This window comes from Perca flavescens, chromosome 19 (assembly GCF_004354835.1).
Source record: "Perca flavescens isolate YP-PL-M2 chromosome 19, PFLA_1.0, whole genome shotgun sequence".
NCBI classification, from domain to species: domain Eukaryota; kingdom Metazoa; phylum Chordata; class Actinopteri; order Perciformes; family Percidae; genus Perca; species Perca flavescens.
Genome location: NC_041349.1, coordinates 11056561 through 11069821, shown reverse-complemented (window position 1 = coordinate 11069821; position 13261 = coordinate 11056561). Strand labels below are relative to the sequence as shown.

Sequence of the window (13261 nt, the reverse complement as noted above, 5' to 3'; positions counted from 1 at the left end):
GTCAACTGTTCTCTGGGATTTGTTTTCATGCTAATCGAATGTGACCAATTTTAGGTCAAACCGCTAATTAGCTTATAACGCTAGTCATCGGGGCACGGATAAATCTGAGAAATCGCTATTTCTATACCACTAACAAGGCTCAAGGTAGCACCACACTTCCACGGTACCATAATGTTACTTGTTACACGTCATTCGAGTGGTCGTGACTGTTTTCCCAAGATGGTTCCCGCATGTATAAGTGAACGGTACTGTCTTTATTGTTTTTATGAACTGTCTGTACACTTCCAAAGTTCTCAATGCTTTGGTGTACATGTAGGGACCCTCATTATGCTAGCGGGGAAGTGTGGTGCTACTTTGAGCCTTGTTACTGGTCTAAAAATAGTGATTTCTTTTTACTTTTGCGTGCCCCGACAACTAGCGTTATAAGCTAATTAGCGGTTTGCGCTAAAACTGGTCACATTCGATTAGCATAAAAACAGATCCCAGAACCCCTAGGTTCATTTTGCGCCGGATTTGTCCTTTAAGTTTCTCCAGCTTTAGATGTGCCATGACACACACTACCCATTTTGATTGGGTTGGGGGTTTGTTAGATTCCACTGTAACAAGATTAGTTTCCACGCTAATAACGGAGAAAAGGCAAGTGCATCAGCCTGAGCGCGTGACAGTAAAGCTTCCCTAGGTGCTTCCCCAAATATATATATATATTATACCGGTAATTTTACTTTATCAAAGTAATAGTACTTTTACTTAAGTAGAATATTTTTGTACTCTTTCCACCTCTGGACTGAGGTGTAACTGTCTGGTCTTCTTTCTTCCCAGGGTCCCTCTGGTCTTCCCGGTTCTTCTGGTTTGAAGGGAGACATCGGTCTGCCCGGTGTTCCTGGATTCCCTGGTTAGTCCACAGTACTGTAACTGCGTTTTTCCGATTTCTTCCTACGGTCCAAAAAAACCCTGTATTTTGTAGGGCTGAAACGATTTCTCGAATAACTTGAATAATTCAATTACAAAAAATGTTCAAAGCAAAATTCTTTGCCTCAATGCTTTGTTAAATCAATGTAATTAAGGTCGTACGGCTCACTGTGTTTCTGCACGGAGGATTAATACTAGCGCACAAGAGGTTTGCGCTTCTGCGGACACAACACAAGCACAGACAGTATATACAGTAAACACAAGACTGATGGCCCAGATTACAAATGAAGGAAGACGGGTCTTGGAATTTGGCAATACCATTTTTTGCTTTTTCTAGAAAAGGAAACCTGTCTTTTGTGTATATATACAAGCTACAGGTTTCCTTTTTTTTAGTAAACAGCAATAATAAATATTTACTATTGCTGCTTACTAACTATTTCTTACTAAGTGTTTCTTATCCGATTATTCGATTAATCGATGGAATAATCGGTAGAATATTTGATTATTAAAATAATCGATAGCTGCAGCCCTAGTATTTTGATCTTGTCAATTTGTTGAAAGCTAAGTGTGTGTGTGTGTGTGTGTGCTTCATTTGTGTATTTTTCTTTCCCAGGGCCAAAGGGAGACCCGGGACTCCCCGGCGGCAGCGGCCTTCCTGGAGATCCTGGTGAAGTCGGACAGCAAGGTGGGTCGACACATTCACCTTTTCACTTACAGTGATTAGTGCAGGGCTTCCGCAGGGTCCTAAAGTGCTCATCTTATGCTCATTTTCAGGTTCATAATTGTATTTAGAGGTTATATCAATAGGTTACATTTTCAAAAAAACACCATATTTTTGTGTGTTGAGCTCTCTGTTTTAGCTACAGAGTGAGGCATCGCACTTCTGTTCCATCTTTGTTGGGAGTTGCACATGCGCAGTAATTAGTATCTTCGGGCCTCTTTCACCTTGTAAACATATAATGTGCACAAAAACATATATAACACAATAAAGGAAAGGGGAAAAGCCAAAAAAGCATAATATGAGCTCTTTAAAGCTATAGTACGTAGTTTCTGTCACCCCCCATGAAGGAGAACCTTGGACTGATTATTTTCCTCTGTAACATTTGATCTCCAGGCCCTCCTGGCGACGACGCCATTGCGCCGACTCCCATCTTTGTGAAGGGAGAGCGAGGACCCCCTGGTGTTCAGGGCCAGCCTGGTGGTCGGGGACCACCCGGCTCTACTGGGCGTGAAGGACTTTCGGGTGAGTGAATGCGGACCGATGAAGGTCACGGGACAGTTGGTGATGAAGAATTACAACAGAATTGAGAAATACATTTACATATATAGTTATGTTTTCATTTAATTGAGTTATTCCTACAAAAATAAGATTCCTAAGGAAATAGGATGGACCTATTTGTTTCAGTGATGTTTTTCTTTGTCTTTAAAGTTTGTTTAAACGTAATTTTTATGATTTTCATTTTGCTGTATACATACATGCTTCACACAGATACATTTAAGAAGACAAAATAAGTAAGTCAGAGAAGAATGAAACGGCTAAATTGAATCAAATGGTGGTTTTAGTGATGACTTTTCATTTTTGTTAAAGGGGAACTATGCAGTTTTTTTTAGCTTAATTTACCTTAACTGAACAGCTTCGGAGTCATTGGAATGGTTATAGGACTTTTTTTGAGTTGAATGGTGGCCGTCTCGCTTCCACCTAGCGCCTGTGAGCGGAAGAACCACCCTTGCAACTTTGGGCCGGCGAGCCACCAGCGTCGGGAAGTATCTCGTGATATCAGGTCTCGCGATGTAACGAAATTGCTTCACGGCACTGCACACGTACAGGAACCGGCTAGCTATAAGAACAAGGTAGTGATGGAGTTTTTCACACTATTGTCATGGCTGAGCCGGCAAAAAAAGAAGCAGAAAGCTAGGAAAGCATTGTCGGAGGAACAGAGAAAGAGGAAAAGACAAAAACCTGCATAGCGCCCCTTTAAATCAAACTCTTGATATCATGTCTAACCTTTGTCTAACAGAAAGTAATCTCTCTCTCTCTCTCTCTCTCTCTCTCTCTCTCTCTCTCTCTCTCTGTCTGCTCTCAGGTCAGCCCGGCGCCCCCGGTGATCCTGGTCCCGAGGGTCCTCCTGGCTTCAGCGGCCCACCCGGCAGGAAGGGAGACAACGGCCCGGCCGGTCAGCCTGGTGAGTGAAACAGGAAGCAGACATCACCATTCACAATCATTCACAAGTTGTTGCACAATGCCCAAATGCACAATACCATCACAAAGTTTGCAAAAAGTAAACTCTCTGTTTACTGAGCGCCTACTGCAGCTTCCCATTTGTAATATATGCCTTTCTAGGGATGTAACGATACACTCAACTCACGATTCAATTAACAATTTTAAATTTACTCGATTATTCTCAGGATTTATTGTTAAGACCATATGTTAAATAAAATAATTGTAAAAAAATAATATAAATAAAAAAATGTATTTACAATAACTTATAAGAACAACTTTTATTACCAGTCATTTGCTGTTAAACAACAAAAAGAAGAAACACTGCTCTTTTGTCTTAAACAACAGAAATGAAATAATAATAATAATTTGATTTCTAAAACAAATCCCACATCGAAATAACTGAATAAGTAGAAAGAAATCTCTTCAAATAAATAAACTAAGAAGGCGTAGTGACGTCTGAAGTGAAATCTAAAGTAGATTATGCCCTGGGACGTTTAAAAATTACAAATTACATTACTATAATTTATACTTTATTAATCTTGCAAGGGAAATTACAATGTTTTCACTCTGTTGTTATTATTACACACAGGCCTGAATTGCACACACACAATCTCAGTACCTATACATGCACTAATGGAGAGATGTCAGAGTGAGGGAGCTGCCCATGGACAGGCGCCCCGAGCAGTTGGGGGTTCGGTTCGGGTTCGGCACTTGGACCAGCAACCCTCCGGTTCCCAACCCAGCTCCCTACTGACTGAGCTACTGCCACCCCCCAATATATAACCGATTCGTTGTTCCGTCCCTATGCCTTTCTCTTGATTTTAGGTCAGCGTGGCTACCCTGGTCCCCCTGGTTCCGACGGTCCACAGGGTCAACCCGGTCTTCCAGGATCCGTCTCCGCTGCCCATGGTTTCCTCATCACCCGCCACAGCCAGGCTCAGGATGTGCCCTTCTGCCCCGAAGGAACCAGCCTCATCTACGATGGCTACTCCCTGCTGTACGTGCAGGGCAACGAGAGGGCCCACGGACAGGACCTCGGTACGGACGGTCTTTGTTTTACTGAGGCAGTGTTCACACTTGGCGTCTGTTCTACATTATAATCCTATGGAGTAAACAATGTTTTAAAAAAAAGTCCTGACCGGTTTTTTTTCTGCAGCTCAGGGCGTCTTTTTGAAATTGAAAAAAGTTAAACTTTTCTGGAAAAGTTTTTTTTTTTTTTTTTTTTTGATAAGCGGAGTAAGGAGACCTGTCGTTTTCCAGGGAGTGTGCCTATGTTCCCACATTTCTAAGAATTTTTTTTTTCACTGAAAATTAGGCCCTATGTTCCCTCATTTGTATGATTTTTCTTAAATTACGCCCTATGTTCCCACAGCCCTATGTTCCCACATTTGTATGATTTTTCTTAAAATTAGGCCCTATGTTCCCACATTTGTATGATTTTTCTTAAAATTACGACCTATGTTCCCACAGCCCTATGTTTCCACATTTCTAAGAATTTAGTTTTTTTCACTGAAAATTAGGTCCTATGTTATCACAGCCCTACGACTGACCCTATGAAAAGGTGCAGATAGATAGACTTGTGCTAGTGTCGTGTGTAGTGTGTAGCGTGCTCCGACACTAGCACAAGTCTAGGGAACGTTGTTTGGGGGAACTTGCTTTGTTTAATCTAACGTTAGCAGTAGCACCGCTCCCTCTCTCTGTCCGTTCTCTACATCGCTCCACCGCTTTGTTTTATCTAACGTTAGCACCGCTCCACATAGCACTCTTGGATACTGTAGCGGTAACTGTTGTTATAGCAACATAAGACGCCCTCTGCTGCTTTTCGGAACCAACACGCTGCCAGTTTTTTTCTTTTCAAACTACAAAACCGCCCCAGTCAACTTTGTCTTGAAAAAAAAAAAAAAGACGCCAACTGCGATCACGGCATAAGCCGTCCCAATTTATATTGATTTCATCAAAAGCACTTCGTCAATTTGACCTCGTCCTCGCTCTGTTCCAGGCTCGGCCGGCAGCTGTCTGCGCAGGTTCAGCACCATGCCCTTCATGTTCTGCAACATCAACAACGTCTGCAACTTCGCCTCCCGCAACGACTACTCCTACTGGCTGTCCACGCCCGAGCCCATGCCCATGTCCATGGCCCCCATCACCGGAGAGGGTATCAAGCCCTTCATCAGCAGGTAGGGTCGAGACGGAGACGCTGGATGGTGCGCTCCATTTGTACTCAGAAGTCAGAATTTCCGAGGTCAAAGTCAAAAACGGCCCCTGAAGTCGAACAACCTCACAGACCCCAAGCTCAAAATCCAACATGGCTGACCCGTGCATCAACAGCAGTGAAAGCTGTAGTAACATACAGTTTACTAGCACTTCTGTCTTATTTTTGTGTCTCACTAAATCAGTCGTACACACAGTCCTGTCCAACTCCTAACTGTGGACATGTTGCTATGCTGTTTGTATGCCCAAAAACAGCGTAATGCGTTGTTATCAACTGGCTAACCTGGCTAGAGCTAACCCCACCGTGAATTCCGACTTGTTTTAATGCAGGGGTTCTCAAACACATCACAAAGGTCCGCATCTGATTCTTATTCCAGGTCAAAGGTCCGGAACAATTGGCAATAACAAACAAAAAAGAAACATTTGGTCCATTTTTTTAAGCTTCATGCAGTAAAATTACAGCAGTATCGGGGGTTTTTTCCCACCTTTTTTCATTGTTTTTTCCACTGTTGCGGTGCCTTTTGCAATGTTTTTGTCGTCTTTTGACATTTTTGTCCCCTTTTTGCAACCTTTTTGACAATTTTTTTTCTTGTACAATCAACGTGACAATGATACAATAATATAACAATGTATTGATCAATAGAAAATGTATTTCAAAACCGAAAATGTTTTAATATAAACATAAATTATTGTATTCATAGCTATAGGAAGGGACTGCGAATGCAAGCATGCAAGGTGTTTGATTTGACATTTCTGTGTCCAGGTGTGCAGTGTGTGAAGCCCCAGCCATGGTGATCGCGGTCCACAGTCAGACCATCCAGATCCCCACTTGCCCTTCAAATTGGGAAGCTCTGTGGATAGGGTACTCTTTCATGATGGTAGGACGGTCGATTCATCTGCCTATTCTTTTCTGGATGAATGGCTTCGTCGTTTGTTTTCAGTATTTCCTCCAATTTCTTGCTTTGTCCACAACTCCAAGATATTCAGTTTACTGTCACAGAGGAGAGAAGAAACTAGAAAACGTTCACGTTGAACAAGCTGGAACCAGAGAAGTTTCCCATTTAAAAAAATTACTCAAACCGAATAATCGATGATCAAAATAGTTGGCTTTGTTTTTTGCACTCACAGGTAGTACATTACAGTTGCAGATTAATTTAATAGTTGACAACGAATCGAATAATCGATCAATCTTTGCAGCTCTACACATTACACATACACATTTTCACTAAGCACAATTGTTTACAAAATGCCCCTAAACATGACAGTAGAGCTCGACGATATGGAGAAAATGTACAAACTTTTTTTTTACTAAATACCTCAATGTGGATATTGCGGCGATATTGTAGGGTTGACTATAGGGGTGCACGATTCAGAAAATGTCACGATTCGATTCAATAGCATTTTTAGATTCAAAAACGATTCTCGATTTAAAAAAAAAAAACGATTCACAGTATGTAAATGTAGTTACTTTTCCCATGTGATTGCAGTAGACATACAATTGAAAAATAAAATCTGGAAAAAAAATAAATATGAATCGATTTTTGGAATTCTATGAATCGATTTTGAATCGGTAGAGCTTGAATCGCGATACGAATGTGAATCGATTTTTACGCACGCCCCTAGTTGACTGTTGGTGCTTTCACAAAATATTTGCACAATGAGAGAGAAATAATCCCCAATAATGTGAATACAATGACTAAGTTGGTAAAGGCAAATAATAAAACCGCTACAGTCTAAGTTCAGAACATGACATCACTTTACTGTAATGCAGCCTTAAAAACCAGAAACAGACAACTCTTGTGTCATATCACGATATTACGATATCCAAAATCTAAGAGGGTATGTAGCCTATCGATACATTGCCCAGCCTTACGTGATGCTAAATATCACAACGTCACATGCTTAACCCAGCTTTTACCCTCGTCTATGCAGTGCAGTGTGTAACCAGTCTTGCCTCTCCTCCGCAGCACACCAGTGCGGGCGCAGAGGGCTCCGGTCAGGCCCTGGCCTCCCCCGGCTCCTGCCTGGAGGAGTTCCGCAGTGCCCCCTTCATAGAGTGCCACGGCCGAGGGACGTGCAACTACTACGGCAACTCCTACAGCTTCTGGCTGGCCACCGTCGAACAGTCGGAGATGTTCAGGTACGGACACAAGGGGGGGGGCAGCAGGACAGCTCAGTGATAAGAGCTGTGGTCGTTGTTTCAGTACAAGTTTGCGGCAAGGTGCTCTTTGGCAAGAAGCCCAAAACTGATTACTCATGATCATGTGGGGTTAGTCAGGAGGTAGTATCCCATTGCCAGACCTTCCTCCACAGCGCCGCTTTGGAGGGTCTGGCTAGTCCGCATTTATTGGCACTTTTTAAAGGGATATTTCAACACCGTTGTTGAAATAGGGCTTATCCCCTAGCTGTAGATAGGTGGGCCAACGCAATTTTTTTTGCATGCATTGTTTTAGTCCGGTGCAACACTGGCAGCGCCGCAGCTAGTTAGCTTAGCATAGTGAATGGAATCCTATGTTGCCGGTTAGCATGCTGTGAGTAAAAGTGACTCAACAAAAGACAAGAAAACAACCTAATTACTTGCACTGAGACAAAAAACGCGTTGGCCCACCTATCTACAGCCAGGGGAGACCGTGATAAGACCTATTTCAACAAACGGTGGCGTATTCCTTTAAAGGAGAATTCCGGTTTCAACACGTAGCTCTGTTGTTTGTGGTCATGTAGTACCGTCAGTAGCGAGAAAAGCGTTAATTGGTGTTGCCTACACCGAGTAACACTCCTGCTACAGTTCGCACCCAGGCGGCTGAAACGTGGGAAGGTTTTAAACAGGCTTTTAGCCTCTTAACATGTTTGAGATGTCGTTACAAGTGCCTAGCCATGTGAACGGATTCCTTCCGAGTGGACACAGTCAATATGACTGCAGTAGATGTGAAAGAAATGCATAAAAATGTGTTGTGCTAATTGTCGGGAAGGAACTTGTCTGGGTGCAACATGTGTACATTCAAAAGTTGTTTTAGTCGTGCAACAGAAAACTCAGATATTATTTTCTTTTTTTTAAAGATTATTATTTGGGCATTTTTAGGCCTTTATTCAGGAGCAAACCTCTATATATGGGGCGTCCGCTCTACCAACTGAACTACCCGGGCGCCCGGATTGGACAGATAGTCTAGCTAGCTGTCTGGATTTACCCTGCAGAGATCTGAGGAGCAGTTAACCATAGTCCTCAGAAATACACCGGAGGTTAGAACGCCAACACAAAGAAAGGCGGAAGGGGACGGACAACCGTCCGAAAAGAAGGACATCCGGCGGAATTACCGGCGCAATCCCGGAAATGTAAGGTCGTGGATATAGACCAGTCAGGAGAACAACAGAAGAGATGCATTTAAAAAAAGATGTGACATTAAGACAAGAGAAAATATAACCAAACTCTTTGTAATGTGACTGTTGACAGGGGCCTGATGGTTTCTCGTGATTTGATAGATCTCAAAATAAGACTGAAAGAACTTAAAGCGCTGTTGTGCACAAACAAATCTGTTTTTATGCTGCTCACTGACATTACCACTGTTTCTAAGGTCACTTTTTAAACATTTTAACTATTTAAGATAACTTGTATATATTTTGCTTGAGTTCATATTGGTTCTAGTTGCTTTGTTCTGTTTATGCCCACTGCTGAAAAGCTGCTTAACAGATTGTCATTGTACACTCAGCAATAATGGACCTTTTTTTCCCAGCAGACATTTTGACTTGTCATAGTAGGAAAAGCACAGCTGGAATTGATAACCATAATGATGGCTCAGTTCCATCAAGTGTCCCAGTAAGCTATTTCAGTGAGTCAGCATGTACCATACCAGGACCTCTCCTAAGCGGAATGCAGCCATCATTAATGGTTATGAATACACCTGTGCTTTTCCTACTATGACATGTCAACATGTATGTATGTAATAAATATCTATCTATTATTTATTATATCTATCTATCTATAATAATCCCATATATCCATCTCCCTGTCTTGGTCCTTACAGGAAGCCCCAGTCGGAGACTCTCAAGGCGGGTAACCTACGAACGCGCGTCAGCCGTTGCGTGGTCTGCATGAAGAGGACGTAACGGCACACGGCAACGAGAGCTACGTCACCATTTCGGGGGACGCACGATCAATATCAAGAGATGATTGGATGACGAGGAACAAGTAGGGTGGGGGTGGGGATCGGGGGAGGGAGGAGTGGTGGGGGGGCGGATAGGCTGTCAAAGTGACAACAAGGTGGAATTCCAATTGTGCATTGTCTTCGGGGGGGGGGGAAACAAAAAAAACCTTACGACTTAAACAATGGTGCTACTGTATGACACAGCGTAAACACATTTTACATTTATTCTTTGTTTCTCTTAAGAAGTACCTCAAAATGAAAGCAGAAAAATATCCACTAAATGGTGCCATGATGGATGTGTGAAAAAAGCAAAAGTGCATTTTTTTTTTTAATTCTTTTCCCTTCTTTCCCAAAATGATCGTTTCTTTTTTTTTTTTTTTTATTTAATCACGTTTTGACGTCATATTTTACCATTTTCATTTTATTTTATTTTATTTTTTTTTTTTCGTTTATGGCCTTTATGATGAGGAGTGGATACCAAATCGGCACTTTGACTTCGGAACATCCAAGACGAGAGATGCACTGACGATGAGCTTTCCTCAGTGAGACTGCCTTTTGTATTACTAGCTCTTCATTCACGCGCTCTTTCTCTCTGTCTGTCGTTTAACGTTACATTTGGTGGTACTAACGCTGCTGTAGCCCGCCTTCTAACCCTCAGCCTACACCTTCTTTCTCTTCACTTTTTTTTTTGTAAGTAATAAAATGTGTATATTGTGTAAAACACCTTTTATTTTTTTTGTTTGTAGTGTATTAGGTCCTGATCGGTACCAGCTATTTGTTATAAGACAATTTTCCAGGTTCTTTTTAGCTCACATGCTCACACACAAATATACACACACACAAACACACACACATTATTCACTTCATTGCTCACTGACACACATCAACTCAGATATTGTACAAAGTAAGGCTTTTATGAATGAAACAGTATTTTATATATAATAAATATATATTTGAAAAAAGAGGATAAAAAGGTATATAAACTTTATTCGGCTGTGGGGGGGGGATTGTTCACTGTTTTCAAACACAAACAAAGGTCAGGCATTTCACCGAAATGTAAAGCTAAGTACTGAGCACAGACAGAGCCATTTTCCCTAAAACATGACAGTCTTGTATAATATTAAGCCAGTTGCTTAAACCTTTTCGTATTCAATTTGTAGGATTAATAAACGTTGAACTGAAATAAAGGGGATGTGCTTTTTAGGTAGTTTAATGATTGGGGGAATGTTGCAGATATTTGTGCAAAAAGGATTTAAATTAAATCTTGGCTCCTTGATTAGAAGATCGTGATATTGTTTTTGTTTTTTTAACATTTCCAGGTGCTGGGCTTTGCTTGTAAGAAAAAAAAAAAAGAGGGCCTGAGGTTTTGGGGCCTGTTTTTTTTTTTTTTTTTTTTTTGGCACCAAAAACCTTCAAATCCACTTTTGCTGACTTGAATTTACATCTAAAACCGGTTCAGATGTTCACACTCGACACTGCTGAAACGCAGGTTTAAGTGTCCGTACATTTCAATTGTCTCCCATCAGGGGTCCAGACTCCTGATCTACTGATCGGTACTGAACGTCTACAAGAGCTGTTTTTAGTGGGGGGGAAGAAAAAAATGTTCCTGTGATTTTAATGTTATTTTTTATTTTTTCAAAACAGCTTTTATGAATTCTAATGATGTCCTGGGGTGCGATTAAAAATGTGTATTTGTGTTTTATTTCTTTTTTTTTTGTTTTTCATGTTATGTTATCCAGAAGTTGTTATAAACTTTTAAGACTGAAATAAATACTATGTCCAAAGTGCTGTCTTCAAAAAAAAAAAAAAGTCCTATCTGGTGATCATGTTGAGGATTTTATTCCAATGTTATTTTGAGTATAGATATTGTGTAGAAGAAGTGCTGCAGCCTAACCTTGGGTTCAGGCCCCTCCCGAGAGTCACGAGAGTCCAGCTGAGGGGTCATGAGATGATTAACGGGAGAGGAAAGAAGGAAAACACAACGTTATTGGATTATAGGAACTCTTTTGGTCTAAAACAATTATTTAAAATGACACCATGTGAGAAGGATCTTTGGTGGAACATAAAATAGTTTTGTGTTTGTGTATTGTTTATTATCTCCGTGGGGGAAATTAGGTTGCGGCAGAAATCCCAAGGCATTTTTGACAACAAAAGACAAGAAAAACAACAAGACATCACTATACACAGTCTCGTATAAAGTACTTGAAAGCAATATTTGAGTAAAAGTACAAGTATCTTACCAGAAAAAGACTTTAACTGGTAGAAGTTAAAGTCTTCTTTTACAATATTACTTGAGTGAAAGTCTTAAAGTATCTGATATTTACTGTACTTAAATATCAAAAGTCATTTTCTGATATTGAATGTACTTAAGTATTAGAAGTAAAAGTAAAAAAAAACAAAACTTTATGGCCAAAGGTGTGTAACGTTATCTTCATCACCACTGTTGTCGGAGTGGTCATCGTCTGTTACCATGGTGGCAGAGCCTGCACCAGGTGCTCCCATGATGCTATCAGTCATTATGTTTCCTCCTCCTCTTCTTCTTCTTTAGTTTTGGCCTATGGTTATTTTCTTGCCACTTGACAACCAACATTAGGTCCAAGAACTCGACCCTCCTATGGTGCCATTGATGCTACCAAACACTCACCCGCCGTTAGCATTCCATTGACTCCCATTCATTTTGCCGTCACTTTGACAGCGAATAACTTTACATCTGAAGCGTTTAAAGACTATATTTGTCCATTGTTTATTTCTAAAGAAACACGACAATGTATAAAAGACTCCATCACCTTGTACCTCACGTTATGGCTCCGTAGCAGACGCTTTTGTAAAAATAGGCTAACGATTGGGTCATAACCACGAGACTTACTGTCACACAGTAGAGAAATTACTGTACAGTACAGGAGAAGCTTGCAGGCAGTTTCGATTCACATTAGCTGTTCAATAATTAGCCTGTGCCCATGTTATCTCCTCTCTCCACTCCATCTCTGTAAGATCGGGAGTGATTGAGATTTCTCTTGGCACAGCTACCAGAAGACTTACAACTTTCAGACAGGTTGCTCACGTCACATCTACGTCTTCAAGCTCAGTTGGAAGCTGCGCAGTAACGCTCAGCCCTCACCGGAAAAGTGCTTCTAATATCCTTCACTGGTCTCCGTCCAGAGCAACGGGATCTGTTGGTCCAGTTTATATACTGTCTATGAATAGGTCACCACCTGGAATGGAGGGTGCAGTATCTTGGCAATTTAGGAGCAATGTTTCACCAAACCTGCTTTTTTCCAGTGTAACAAATTGATTTTATTTTGTAGTAACGAGTAACTAAGACGCTTAGGGGAAATGTAGTGGAGTAAAAATAAAGGTTTATGGAAATATATAAATACCGAAGTACAGATACGTGAAAATTCTACTTAAGTACAGTATTTGTACTTTGCTACTTCTGCTGTATTTCTCCTGGAAAGCCAATGTACTGTAGCATACAGCTATTGCCAAATATAGCAACAATAATGGTGGAGTAAATTTGTAAATTTGCTGTTCATAAACACATACTAAACGATTAACATGAATGCATCAATATTAGGGTGAGCAGACGTCCCGATTTGACCGGGACAGTCCCGATTTTCCATTGTTTGTCCCGAGTCCCGACAAAAGCCTGTCGGGACGCTAAAATGTCCCGGTTTATTTACACCAGGAGCGGCGTCAGCCGATTTTGCCGGGTCTTCAGCCCCGAATGTTTTGAGTGTAGCCCCGAATGTAACTTTGTCCAGTTTATTTTTCCGAGGCGAAT

The 13261-nt window shown here is 41.2% G+C and overlaps 1 protein-coding gene across 1 annotated transcript in view; it reads left to right on the top strand.

The window, feature by feature from the left end:
* The window catches only part of col4a5 (collagen, type IV, alpha 5 (Alport syndrome)), a 90881-nt gene extending 81358 nt beyond the window's left edge, over window positions 1-9523 (top strand). The window contains 9 exon segments of the mRNA XM_028564647.1: window positions 820-892; window positions 1523-1594; window positions 2024-2152; window positions 2994-3092; window positions 3956-4168; window positions 5130-5307; window positions 6105-6219; window positions 7309-7481; window positions 9361-9523. Coding sequence (XP_028420448.1) covers window positions 820-892; window positions 1523-1594; window positions 2024-2152; window positions 2994-3092; window positions 3956-4168; window positions 5130-5307; window positions 6105-6219; window positions 7309-7481; window positions 9361-9442 — 1134 coding nt within the window. The 3' untranslated portion in view covers window positions 9443-9523.
* Window positions 9524-13261: the final 3738 nt, after the last annotated feature.